General features: G+C 39.2%; 1 protein-coding gene across 5 annotated transcripts in view; it reads left to right on the forward strand.

Annotated features, from left to right (window-relative positions):
• LOC106139652 (inositol 1,4,5-trisphosphate receptor) overlaps positions 1 to 14744 on the forward strand; it is a 77341-nt gene that overhangs the window by 44202 nt on the left and 18395 nt on the right. For 3 of the 5 annotated variants that reach the window (XR_009657389.1, XR_009657391.1, XM_060951581.1), the window contains 13 exons: positions 363 to 498; positions 984 to 1128; positions 1962 to 2119; positions 3826 to 3946; positions 4436 to 4578; positions 5001 to 5185; positions 5853 to 5964; positions 6445 to 6553; positions 9257 to 9397; positions 9858 to 9949; positions 10599 to 10725; positions 12898 to 13008; positions 13847 to 13989. Coding sequence is in view for 2 of the 5 variants with exons in the window: in XM_060951581.1 (XP_060807564.1) it covers positions 363 to 498; positions 984 to 1128; positions 1962 to 2119; positions 3826 to 3946; positions 4436 to 4578; positions 5001 to 5185; positions 5853 to 5964; positions 6445 to 6553; positions 9257 to 9397; positions 9858 to 9949; positions 10599 to 10725; positions 12898 to 13008; positions 13847 to 13989 (1723 nt within the window). In the remaining 3 variants the exon portion in view is untranslated. The remainder of the gene's footprint in view (positions 1 to 362; positions 499 to 983; positions 1129 to 1961; positions 2120 to 3825; positions 3947 to 4435; positions 4579 to 5000; positions 5186 to 5852; positions 5965 to 6444; positions 6554 to 9256; positions 9398 to 9857; positions 9950 to 10598; positions 10726 to 12897; positions 13009 to 13846; positions 13990 to 14744) is intronic. The other 2 variants (XR_009657390.1, XM_060951582.1) reach the window with 1 other exon arrangement.

The raw sequence follows: 14744 nt of genomic DNA on the forward strand, positions 1-14744 counted from the left end.
AGTCAGGTTAACGAAGGGACTCCTATATGACTAGTCTGAGTTACGTAAGTCTGTTTTTTTATTGTAATATTTGCAATTTGTGAAGTACAATAGGCGGACTTACTTTGTTTGATTCATTACGATATTTTTCCTAATCGTAAGCCCATCGGTTAGCATACTAACTAATGTATGGTTCATATCTAAAAAGAAGTAATTAGTGGCTATTCGAACATTGTAACTTCCTAAAATCGTAACATCCAGATTATTAAAAGTTAGTTGGTAAGTTATGACGTTACACCGTGTCACACGTATGATTCTCGTGTGAACTAAACTACGCAATTAGTATCGTCCTTTTCCATATTAATCCACTTCTTATCTTCCAGATATCACATCCAACTGGTGAAATTACTCACGTGTTGTACGATGGGAAAAAACGTGTACACCGAAATCAAGTGCCATAGTCTATTGCCGTTAGACGACATTGTCGCCATGATCACACATCAGGATTGTATACCAGAGGTACGACTACAAATCTCTCTCTCACTCTCTCTATTACTGACTTATATTGCTAGCATGAATAAAATTAATAAATACAGTAGGACCCAGAACACTTCCCTGGGGCACCCCATATTTGATCTAAGTATGTTTATTAATTTGAATCGTTGCCTGCGGTCATTCAGATAGTCAGAAGAAAATTATATGCCAGAAGTAAGACAACCAGTTCACTTTCTAATTAAGCTAGATATCTCATTTACTGAAGAAAATTTAAACCAAGATGAAGTGCCATAATCTATTTCCGTTAGACATCGTCGCCATGATCACACATCCGAATTTTATACTATAGAGAGTACATACAGAGATACGACTAGATCTCTCTCTCTCTTATTTAGTGTCGTATATTGGGGGCATGAATATAATTAATAAACACAGAAGGGCCCAGAACACTTCCCTGGGCGACCCCATATTTGATCTAAGTATATTTATTAATTTGACCCTAATTACAGGTAAAAGAAGCGTACGTGGGCTTCCTGAACCACTGCTACATCGACACGGAAGTGGAGATGAAGGAGATCTACTCCAGCAACTACATGTGGGACCTGTTCGAGAGGTCCTTCCTCCAGGACATGCAGGCGATCCTCACAGACATCGGTGACTAGACTCATAAATTTAACCAGGTCTTTGGTCTGGAAAAAAAAACTATTACACATGTTTTTCCACAAGATAAAGGATATGCCCGCTTTTTTTAAATTGACACTCCAGAATTGTTACAAACAACAGAAAAAATATATTTCCTCATGATATAAGTATTGAGATAAAAGTCACAATGCAAAAAACAATATATTCCTTGGATCGTGGGCGTGGGGGTATACCACACTTTCATATTGACCTTTTAAAGTGTACACAGGTCAAATTTCACGCCTCGCCTTCGCATCATCACGTCTATATCGTCTTTTTTCTATTTTTTTTTTTCTTTTTATTGTATTTTAATTTAGCTGTTAGTTCTGTTAGCCAGGGTATTAAAATCCGAGAGGGGTGGCCTAGTTACCTGTAGTTCAGGTTCGACCGAATCTTTTTCAGGAACTAGCCTCCCAGCCCAGCAAAGATCTTTAATAACCATTTAGCTATAAGTAGTTAAGTTAGCTTAAGTTTGATCTTTGTAAAGAGGAAAAAAACGAATTTTGAATTTAAAAAAAAAATTATATCCCTTGCGGGATAGACAGAGCTTGAAATGCTGAGAGTCTTGAAAGACTGACAGGCCACGCCCACTTGTTAGGCTCAATGATAGGATTGACAATCAAATATTGAAAGGTTGCCAGCCAATCGCCTAAAAGAAGAATTCAAAGTACAATCCTATCCCTTAGTCGCCTTTCCCTCGTAAAAGGCGACTAAGGTAAAGAGATGGAGTGGTCCTATCCTTTTTTCAATTGGTGCCGGGAACCACACGGCCATAACAATCATCATGATCGTTAAACAAATTGTAGTTGTTCCAGGCTCGCCGGCCGGTTCCTCATCGTCAAAGGAGTCGTGGAAGTCAGCGGACACCCGTCGGGCGTGGGTCAACTATGTGACCGACGTCCTGGTCCAGACTATATGCACTTTCTTCAATTCGCCGTTCAGTGACCAAAGCACGACTGTACAGGTATATTCTAATCAAATTTAATTTTATTTAAATTGTTTTATATGTTTGGATGACCAACAGCAAGTTTTACAATCAATAGCTTTTTAAATATACATTTAACAGCCAATTACAGGTCTACACTAATAAAAACAGTTAAAAAATAAAATTTTCGAGAACGCCAATACATTAGTTAAAAAAATATCATTGAAGCAAATGCTTAATGCTTTTTACTTGAATAACTAGCGACGCCACGGCTCCGCACGGTTAGCGTTTATAGATGTAAACCTTCCACAGTAAACCCTCTTTCCAACATTTAAAACAGGGACAAAATCCGTTCACTACTTTCAGAGATTAGCACTTACATACAGACAGAGATAATAGGTAGAGATAATACTTAATGATACATACATACATAAAAGCACGCCTCTTTCCCGGAGGGGTAGGCAGAGACTACCTTTTTCCACTTGCCACGATCTCTGCATACTTCCTTTGCTTCATCCACATTCATAACTTTCTTCATGGAAGCTCGGCGGTTTCGGGTACTTTTGACCAGAACTTTTGCTAGAACATCTCTGATTTGATCAAGGTACGTTCGTCTAGTTCGCCTTTACACACCAACAGTCACACTTCATTTGTATATTTGCTTAGTCAACCTGCTTTCATTCATCCTCTGACATCATTTGATCATATAACGTCACTTTTACTATCACTATATATCATTAAGTAGTGATATTGAGAGTGAACGCGGGGAACATGGTGAATGGAGCTGGAGTGGATGAAGCGAAAGAAGTATGCAGGTATCGTGGCAAATGGAAAGATGTGGTCTCTGCCTTCCCCTCCGGGAAAGAGGCGTGATTTATGTATTTATGTACATGATCAAAAGTACGCAAACCCGCCGAGCTTGCAAGAAGGGTTTATAAAGTGGATGAAGCCAAACAAAAGTGGAAAGATGTAGTCTCTGCCTACTGGCCGGGAAAGAGCCGTAATTTTATGTTCGTATGTGTATATGAGTGCAACAAAGTCTGACAAAAATACCATAGTCTATGCACAAATATGCCTTGAGTCAAAACTCGTTGATTGCTTTGGCAACTTAAGTTTTCTTGATCTTGGTGGAGTACTTTTTTCTAGTGTAAATATATATAGTATTATAGAAAAATGTATATTTTTATAGAGTATTGAAAGTAATGTACCTATTTTTTAATTATTCCTATGCTTTTCTTCCATTGGGGAAACTTTGAGTGAGTATTATTTTTTGAGTAACTAATAAATACTAATATGTATGGAAAGATTTTCTGTCTATTTTTACATATAAACGTAAGAACGACTCAATGAAATTACGTGTTTTAACACTAGAATTATTCCATGATCCGACCATTAATTTTCTTTTCTTTTCTTTATAAAATTAGAGTGAAAGAACATGTGTCTTGATTTTCCCGGCACCAATAGAAAAAAGAATAGGACCACACTCCATCACTCTCCCATGGATGTCGTAAAAGGCGACTAAGGGGTAGACTATAAGCCTAGCCCTTGGGATTCTTCTTTTAGGCGATGGGCTAGCAACCCGTCACTATTTGAATCTCAATTCTATCTTAAAGCCAAATAGCTTAACGTGGCCTATAAGTCTTCACAAGACTGTTGGCTCTGTCTACCCCGCAAGGGATATAGACGTGATTATATGTATATATGTATGAAAGAACAGACTTGATAATGCATAATTGTAATTACAGACACGGCAGTCGATATTCGTCAAGCTACTGCAAACGACATTCAGCATCTACCAATGTCCGTGGCTGAGTCCGCCGCAGAAACTCAACGTGGAGAAGTGTATTCGCACTCTCAGCGAAGTTGGTGAGTTTTGTGACACAGACACACGTACAAACACTCTTTGTTTATTTTATTTTCCTTTTCTCAAAACCCGATTGCATATAAACTTGTTATAATTGTAAAGAAAAACAATTCCTTACAATTATAACAAGCTTGTTAGCGTAGCACAAATCAGATTTTTTGTGAGATGTCAGCTATCCTATGCCTTCATTCCCAGATGTCGGTCCTGGTTGCGTCTTCACCTCTTCTCAAAGGAAAGTAAAAAGTAAGTCGGGTTTTTACACGTAGCGAGTCCCATCTAACCATTTCAGTATTCCTACGAATGTAGGAACACAGTTTTTTTTTAAATTTGAATTAATAAATGAAATATTTTTTTGAAACAACTCAACGTACACTAGCTTCTCAAACACATAACATAAAATAAATTAAATTAAATAAAAATTAAATTAATAATAATAAAAATTAAATAATTAAATTAATTAGAATAATTTGATTCCCTTGTTCATTTTGTAGCAAAATCGCGCAGCATAGCTATACCACTAGAACTAGAGGCCAAAATACAGACGGTGTTTGAGAAGGCGGCCGCGCTGTCCCGGCAGACCAGCAAGTGGCTGTTGGCGTCCAAGACGTCCAAGCTGGAGAAGATGCACTCGCAGGTACGTATATAGAGTACCTAGGTGGCCGAGCGGTGCTTTGTGGACTTTAAAAATCCATATAAAATAATAAACTATTCATTGCTGGATATCAAACCTGGGTACTCCCATGTGAAAGCCCATGGCTCTGACCACTTGATCAACAGTTCCCTGAAATTATCCTAGCCGCAAGGCCATAGTAGTAATACCATAAATGTTCCAATGTTCCGAAACCAAAAGATATGATAATTATTGAGTGATGGCGATATGTCCTATAATAATTAAAAATAAAATGAGTTTGTAAATTTTTTACAAAATTTAAACAACTCAAAAAAATGGTGGCATAGGATAAAGATTCTCGAAAGTGTACATCGGCGATTTCATGAAATACTTTCGGATAATCTTTCCTGCTTTTTATTTTCACTGAAATAAATACTTTTTCTCAGTCAAACCTCCAGAACGACCGTTCCGTGATGGAGGGCCTGCAAGAAATAGTATCGCTGTTGGAAGAACAGCTGAGACCCTTGCTACAGGCCGAGTTGTCCCTCCTAGTGGACATCTTGTATAAACCTCACTTGTTGTTCTCGAGCGGTGAGAGGGCCACTGACACCAGCGGTATCTTCATATCTAGGTATGTTGTTTGTGATTCCCGTATCGTATGTATTATACATACATAAAATCACGCCTTTTTCCCGAAGAGTACCCGAAACCGCCGAGCTTGCATGAAGAGAGTTATGAATGTGGATGAAGCGAAGGAAGTGTGCAGAGATCGTGGCAAGTGGAAAGAGGTAGTCTCTGCCTACCCCTCCGAGAAAGAGGCGTGATTTTATGTATGTATTTTCCCGAACGGGTAGGCAGAGACTACATCGTTCCACTTGCCACGATTACCATATTTAGCACATTCGATGATGTTCCGTTTAGCGACATTCTGTATAAATTACAATATCTACTGTGTGGTTCTCGGCACCAATAGAAAAAACAATAGGACCACTTCATCTCTTTCCCGTGGATGTTGCTAAAAGCGACTAAGGGTTAGGCTTATAACCTTGAGATTCTTCTTTTAGGCGATGGGCTAGCAACCTGTCACTATTTGAATCTCAATTCCATCATAAAGCCATACAGCTGAATGTGGTCTTTCAGTCGTTTTAAGATGTTCGCTCTGTCTACCGTGCAAAGTATATAAACGAGACTGTATGTATGTTCAATATCTCAATGTACCTTATGGGTCAATGTTTAAATGTATCATATAACAGTGATTATTTATTAAAAAAAAAAATAACAATAACACCTTTTTCTAGACTTATTCGGCACACAGAGAAACTTCTAGAAGAGAAAGAAGAGAAGTTATGTGTTAAAGTGTTGCGAACGCTGCGGGAGATGATGGCCGCCGATCCGGAGTACGGGGAAAAGGTAGGCAGCGACTTTACTGAGGCGTCTTCCAAGTATAAAAAACGTGTAAACTTTGGTAGCACGAAGATATTAAATATTACACCATATCCTGGTGAAAGTCTTCTTCCATACCGACGAGCTCAGATCACGTAGATCATTTAAAAAAAATCGGAATAAGGCAAAAAAAGTGCAAAACATATTGACGTCACATCACTTAATTATAACTACTACCGCTTCCAAAGCGCATGTATAGTAGAAGCGGTGGAACAAAGTACACTGCAGCTGCAGCATGGCAGTATGGTTCTTTTTTTTACTTTTACTCTTTTGTAACAAGGTCAGATAACGTGACCTATAAAATAGTAACACACTACTTGCATTACTTCGAAAAAGGTAAAATTTAATAGGACCTAAAGGTTTTCGAATAAATTAATGAATTATCTCAATGCTTATTTTGTTGACCCCGCAAGGGATATAGACGTGATTATATGCTTTCTGTCATAGGGCAATCAACTCCGCAGCAAGTTACTATCGCAATATTTCGTGACCCGCAAGTCGGAGCCCAAGATACAGCCTCCGCAGCCGCCCATCACCGTCACCCACGGCCCCGGCGGTAAGTCTATATTGTCTCTTGTAAATAATAATAAATAATAAAATCTTTATTCACATAAAACATGGTTACATCAGGTGTTACAAATTAAAAAAAGTTCACATGTTTTGCCATCTCATACAGCAGGCGTATATGTACCTTAATATCATTTTGTCTTATTGAAATTATCATCTAAAAATTCTTTAATGTCATAAAATGATTTTTCACACACAACCAAGTAAATAGTTTATTTTTTTTTGCACATGTAATTATTACATGGTTTCATAATACTGTTGTATAAATACCATATATTTTCCTTCGGGATACCATAAGCTCCGTTTAAATTTGATTTGAATACTAACCGATGCTCTTACGGCGAGGGATAATGAGGAAACCTGCACATTCAGGCAACTGGATGTGAAACCATGATCGATCCAATACGGGTTAGGTTCCTCTGCAAAGGTTAAAGAGGTCAAGCCAGAATCCATGGTCAATGGCATACCCCGGACGTCTCTCCAGAATACAAATTTCATTCTTTACAAACAAATATAAACCTTTATATTATACATTGATAATGACATGGATTAGTATCATAATAATTGTTTAATAGTACTCTTAAAATGTTTGTAAGGGGACCATATTTGTTAATATTTTCATTTGTTAACAAAAGCAATATAGCGACTTCACAATTCACAATTTCAAGGGTTTTTTTTTTATTTTCTGTTAATCACCTTCAACACTCATATAGTTACAACAATTTCACTGCATTAGATTATCACTAATACATAAATTTTAGCGTATCGTAGATCGTCAGTCCAAGGACTATAGTTTGGCACAAGGTAGCAATATGAACTGCGCATTTCGGAGTGTATAACTTCACAAAATAGATTATAGATAACACCACACAACGCTATTTTTAATAAAAGGTGACATATCTATTTTTTTTAAACAAATGAAGAAAAAAAAAATATGCAGAAACGTTATAACTACCAAATTTTCTCATGGCATGTAAGATTTCACTTATTGCGAAACTCAGTAAACTTCTTTTTTACTTATGCCGTCTAAAACTTCTTGTTTGTACAGTAGTTAAATATATAAGTGCAAGACAAAAAGATTTAAAAGAAAAAAAAATAGAACAATGTCTCCTTTTTGAATATTTGTAACAATTTCATAACTAGCATATAGATTTAGTTGTGTTTTTTATTCCACGATGCGCATGCAGAGGTCCATCCGCATCAGATCAAAACAGGTGGGCCATCCGACATACAATATTTACGGGGCTGGCCCTAGGGTAATTTCTTTTTCTCAAATAAAGTCGTCGCACTCATTTGAAGCAAATTGTTTTCGGCTGTGATTTGTTTTGCCGCCTATTCGGGTTACATGTGTTTCATAGTTATGATGAGGGCACCACCAACGCTAGTCTAACTTAAAGTATTGTTACTGTCAAACTTTAACTGATATTCTGATTCTTTGACCAATAACTATATTTATTTATTATTATTAGCATTGGGCCAAAAGGCCATAAGCTTAAGTGCCGATATCTGGTGCGGAGCATTAAGTTAAAACCTGATGATTGATAATGATTCGTCTCCCACACTTTCGGTTTCTCTGTGTGACGACTTTTAAGGGCGCCTAGAGAAAATCCGCCCTTACCCATCAACGACTAGGGCCGGCCCCGTTTAAACTCACGGCTTTGTGTTCAGCACAATTGGTATTCACTATAATAATTAAAATTTACTCATTGCTGAAGATATTGTTGCTTAACCCACGAAGCGCACTTGCCTTTGCCCGCGGTTTTGCCTGCGTAAATTTAGTTCTTATAAAATTAAAGGTTAAATCTATAGACTAGCTGATTTAAAAATTAGACATTATAAATGAAGTAAAAATATACCTAATAAATAAGTCTGTGTTTTGACATATGTACAATGGGTCACATAGAAGAGTGACCTTCGATACGTCTTACGTTAAGAAGTGGCCTTCTGTGTGGCCTGCTGTAAATATCAACATTGTCAACTTTGTACGAGAGTGGAGTAATTTTGACTAAACTTGTATGAATGTATAACATCTTTTCATTTCACTATTTACACGATTGTTCACTGTTTGGTATTTCATGCATGGATCACTTAATCGCACTTTTTTTGTACTTTTTAGCATTCTTACATTCTTCACTCGTCAAATTTTACAGATCCCATTATATTCCCCATCACGTTTAAAAAATTATTCATTTAAATATTTGTACCTACCTTTTTTAGATCTACTCAGATGTATTCTATGTAAAATGTGTACATTTGAATATTTCTGTTATGAATACTCTTTCTTTTCCTTATATTCTTGTCCTTATAAAATGAATCTTTCCTTTTAAAATGAAATTGATTCCTTTACACCGCCCGGAAAATAATAATCAAAATTGGTTTTATAAATAAATAAATAAATATAAATATAAATAAATAAATATATACGGGACAAATTACACTGATTGAGTTAGCCTCGAAGTAAGTTCGAGACTTGTGTTACGAGATACTAACTCAACGATACTATATTTTATAATAAATACTTATATAGATAAACATCCAAGACCCAGGCCAATCAGAAAAAGTTCTTTTCTCATCATGCCCTGGCCGGGATTCGAACCCGGGACCTCCGGTGTCACAGACAAGCGTACTACCGCTGAGCCACAGAGGCCGTCATATTTTTTTTTAATATCGATATTTATTCATCTCTACGCAGCCAAAGTTCTACTACGCACAGGACAAACTCTAGCCCAAGTGCAGGCGCATTTAGACAAGGAAGGTGCCTCCGACCTGGTGGTAGACCTGGTCATCAAGAGCACCAACCGCCCCGCCATCTTCTTGGAGGCCATACAACTTGGTGAGTGCGCAAGTACAGCAAGGATATGTACACGATAACAATTTGCTTTCATTACATATACATACATACATATAATCATGTCTATATCCCTTGCGGGGTAGACAGAGCCAACAGTCCCAAAAGACATATATACATATATCATTACATATGCTTTAGAAAATCCCTATATATAAATGAGAAAGTAAGTTTTTTTCGAAGCAGAAGAAGAGGTCATGAATGTGTATCATGTTTATATAATTATGAGAATAGTGTAGGGTATCTTTTATCCTTGTAAAAATGAAAGTTCCAGTAGGATTTGCGGAAACCTTTTTTCTTTTGTAGGGGGCGCTTTTACATAATTATGAATACACTCATAATAATTTTAAATTTGGTTGTAATAAATAAATTTTAAATTTTATGCAAGATCACACACCTATAATTGTATATTTGATTTATTTTATACCCTTTCGTGTTTGAACAGGAATCGCCCTCCTGGAAGGTGGCAACCCTATAATTCAGCACAGCATATACACAAAGCTGCAGAACGGAGAGATCTCGCAGGCATTCCTCAAGGTAATAAGAACATTAACCCACATTTTCAACAAAGCCTCTTAAAGGTCTTGTAATTTTTTTTTTGTCAGTTTTATTTACATACATATATACAAATAATCACGTCTATATCCAACAGTGACAGTGCCAGCGTTCGTGAAAAAACTAAATGGCCACGTTTAATTAAATAGGCTTGATGATAGAATTGAGATTCTAATAGTAGATAAGTTGCTAGCCCATCGCCTACAAGAATAATGTCAAGTTTATTAAATTTTGCCTTAGCCGACTTTTACGTCATCTATGGGAAAGATATGGATTGTTCCATGTTTAAAGTGTCAGGAACCATACGACAGCAATTCTGGAAAAAAACACAGAAAGTAAGTTGTTTCATTGACAACTTTCAAGTACTCCTCGCGTTTCACCCGGACCCGTCTTACCCGCTATCAGCCCGGTTCCCCCTTATCCCCCGGAATCAACTCTCGTTTTAAAATCCTTGTCACCGTTTACTGGGGAACTTAAACCAACAGGGCTAGCATGGCCGCGACGATGTTTTTATCGCGCGATAAAATATTGCTATCTCGTTTCACGTCATAATTAAAAGCGAAACCGCGATAGTTTATCGCGCGATTTGTGATGATTGTAGTGATTATTATGAAAACTATTGTTTGCCCAGGTATTCTACGACAAAATGCGGGAGGCGCAACAAGAGATAAGATCTCTGGCCGCCAGCAGCACAGCCGCGACCGGCACCGAGAAACAACGCACCGGCCATGCGGAGAAGAAGACGCAGGGAGCTGATGGTAAGCTGTGTGTTGATCAGATGGTCTTCCATAGATAAAGGGAGATAACAGCGCTGAGAAACAACGCACCGGCCATGCGGAGAAGACGCAGGGAGCTGATGGTAAGCTGTGTGTAGATCAGATGGTCTTCTATAGATAAAGGGAGATAACAGCGCTGAAAAACAACGCACCGGCCATGCGGAGAAGAAGACGCAGGGAGCTGATGGTAAGCTGTGTGTTGATCAGATGGTCTTCCATAGATAACGGGAGATAACAGCGCTGAGAAACAACGCACCGGCCTTGCGGAGAAGAAGACGCAGGGAGCTGATGGTAAGCTGTGTGTAGATCAGATGGTCTTCCATAGATAACGGGAGATAACAGCGCTGAGAAACAACGCACCGGCCATGCGGAGAAGAAGACGCAGGGAGCTGATGGTAAGCTGTGTGTAGATCAGATGGTCTTCCATAGATAACGGGAGATAACAGCGCTGAGAAACAACGCACCGGCCATGCGGAGAAGAAGACGCAGGGAGCTGATGGTAAGCTGTGTGTAGATCAGATGGTCTTCCATAGATAACAGGAGATAACAGCGCTGAGAAACAACGCACCGGCCTTGCGGAGAAGAAGACGCAGGGAGCTGATGGTAAGCTGTGTGTAGATCAGATGGTCTTCCATAGATAACGGGAGATAACAGCGCTGAGAAACAACGCACCGGCCGTGCGGAGAAGAAGACGCAGGGAGCTGATGGTAAGCTGTGTGTAGATCAGATGGTCTTCCATAGATAACGGGAGATAACAGCGCTGAGAAACAACGCACCGGCCGTGCGGAGAAGAAGACGCAGGGAGCTGATGGTACGAGTAAGCAGTTTATAGATTACCAGGGCGCCTAGAGCTGGTGGAATTGTCAACCATGCGTGGAAATGATGTGAAAATTACGTTCTTAGAAATGTCACACGTAACGTTAAAAAAAAATACATACATACATACATATGGTCACGTCTATATCCCTTGCGGGGTAGACAGAGCCAACAGTCAAAAGATTGAATGGTCACGTTCAGCTATTTGGCTTAATGATAGAATTGAGATTCAAATAGTGACAGGTTGCTAATCCATCGCCTTAAAAAGAATCCCAAGTTTGTAAGCCTATCCCTTAGTCGCCTTTTACGACATCCATGGGAAAGAGATGGAGTGGTCCTGTTCTTGAAAAAATGACACATGGAAACCAAATGTTAAAAAAACGTTGTGATCAAATCGGGAACGACTTGGCGAGAGGTCAGGTCAGGTCAGACGTAACCCTCAACCAACGAGCTTGCATGAGAAAATAATAATGGTGGATAAAGTGTTACAGGGCAGGGATTGTGGCAAGGGGTAAAACGTAGTCTCTGCCTACCTCTCCGCGAAAGAGGCCTGATTTTGTGTATGTTCAGATGCGGCCGCTAAAAATAACAGTTATTGTCTGCAATGTTTATTAACAACCTCCTTATATCTACTTTATACTTTGGAAGTTTCAAAGCAGTATCGACGTTTACTGTTTACAATGCGTCATAAATATTTGTTTATATATAGTTAATGTAGGCCTAGAAGAATGTAACTTGATCAAATCGGAGAGGTTCTAGCAAAAGGTCAGGTCAAGAGTACCCGAAATGTGGATGAAGTATGCAGAGATCGTGGCAAGTAGAAAGATGTGGTCTCTGCCTGCCCCTCTGGGAAACAGGCGTGATTTGTGTATGTGTGTATTGTAAATTGACGTCCGATGAAAATGCTGCAGTGTAGTTTGTTCCGCCGCTTCTTCTACACATGCGCTTGGGAAGCGGTAGAAGTTATAATTAGATTTAAGTGATGTGACGTTCAATAAGTGATACCTTGTATCCAATTTTGAAAATAAATCTACATACATACATATAATCACGTCTATATCCCTTGCGGGGTAGACAGAGCCAACAGTCTTGTAATGACTCTGATAGGGCACGTTCAGCTGTTTGGCTTTAAGATAGAATTGAGATTCAAATAGTGACAGGAAGCTAGCCCATCGCCTAAAAGAAGAATACCAAGTTTATAGGCCTACCCCTTAGTCGCCTTTTACGACATCCATGGGAAAGAGATGGAGTGGTCCTATTCTTTTTTCTATTGGTGCCGGGAACCACACGGCACTATAAATAAATCTATTCTATTCTATTCTATGTATTCCTTTGCAGGTGCAAGAGCCGGCGGACCGCCCGTGGTGGGCGAGGAGATGGACGAAGAAGTAGCGAGCGCTTGCGGCTCCGCCGTGCACGCGTACTCCGACATACACACCATGTCACACGGTACTGTAGCTCTGTCTCGCTCTGACACTTTATCAGCCTTCCCCGGCTTCACACGGGTAGTATTTATAGACAAAACCCTGTTTCTCGCACTGAAACTGGAAACCATTTGTGAAGGACTAGCGACCCGCCCCGGCTGCACACGGGTAGCATTTATAGACATAAACCTTCCTAAGAAAACCCTTTTTTTACATTTTAATCAGAGAAAAAATACGTCCACAACTTTCAGAGATTAGCAAGAACAGACAGACAGAGAAAATATGGGGATTTTTACTTCATAACCCCACTTGATAACTTATTCACATAGTAAGCTACGTAGTCTCGTCTTGGCATTTTTGGTGACGATTCAACTGTCCTAAAAATGTTTTAATTTGGATAAAAATAGCTAGTTAAAGTTTTCCAATTAACTGAACGTGGCCTATCAGTCTCTTTAATACTGTTGGTCCTGTCTACCCCACAAGGGATTTGGACGTGACCATATTTAGGTATGTATGTATTAAAATTATGTATAGTAATAGTAGTATGTAGTAGTAGCATACATACATACACATGGTCGCGTCTATATCCCTTGCGGGGTAGACAGAGCCAACAGTCTTGAAAAGACTGAATGGCCACGTTCAGCTATTTGGCTTAATGATAGAATTGAGATTCAAATAGTGACAGGTTGCTAGCCCATCGCCCATCCCAAGTTTGTAAGCCTATCTTTTAGTCGCCTTTTACGACATCCATGGGAAAGAGATGGAGTGGTCCTATTCTTTTTGTATCGGTGCCGGGAACCACACGGCAATGTAGTAGTAGTAGTAATAGTAAGTATGCACGTATTAAAATTCTCCGTGCACAGGTACAACGGTCCTCGAAGAGATAATGGCGGAGAAGAAACTGGAGCCGGGCAGCTCCGACGTGCTCCCCGCCAAGGTGTCGGTGATGAGGCCCATCCTGCGGTTCCTGCAGCTACTGTGCGAGAACCACAACCCGGACTTACAAGTACGTCCATCATCATAGATGGCTCCAAGAGAGGTGGAGAGGAAATTAGTTGTAAGGTCTAAAAGTTCAACATCATACTATAGGACCACTCCATCTCTTTCCCATGGATGTCGTAAAAGGCGACTAAGGGATAGGCTTACAAACTTGGGATTCTTTTTTTGGGGATGGGCTAGCAACCTGTCACTATTTGGATCTCAATTCTATCATTAAGCCAAATAGCTGAACGTGACCATTCAGTCTTTTCAAGACTGTTGGTTCTGTCTACCCTGCAAGGGATATAGACGTGACCATATGTATGTATGTGTCATGCTCCAGTCTTCGCAAATCCGACTTGGATGAGCAAATTTGCGAATATAAGCGATAAGAACGCCCGTTGTACTACATCTTTCTTCTGACACCTATTGCTCCAAAGTGAAATTGTCCACTGGTATTTTCCCATGGTTTTCGTAAAAGGCGACTAAGGAAAATGACGACTTAAAAGACTTGCGATTCTTCTTGTAGGAACTTGTCTAAATTGAATCTCAATTCTAACAGTAAGCCAAACAGCTGGACGTGGCCTATCAGTCTTTTCAAGACTGCTGGCTCTGTCTAGCTCGCAAGGGATATAGACGTGACATAGTCTTAAAGGTGTTAAGGTTAAAGGTATGCTGGAAGAGACCTCTTAATGGGAACAGTCCGTCCAGTGTTTATTTCTTATGTTCTCCTTATGTACAATAAAGATATTACCAACATACAAACAAACAAACAATTTGTCC

This window comes from Amyelois transitella, chromosome 25, assembly GCF_032362555.1.
Source record: "Amyelois transitella isolate CPQ chromosome 25, ilAmyTran1.1, whole genome shotgun sequence".
Lineage (NCBI taxonomy): Eukaryota > Metazoa > Arthropoda > Insecta > Lepidoptera > Pyralidae > Amyelois > Amyelois transitella.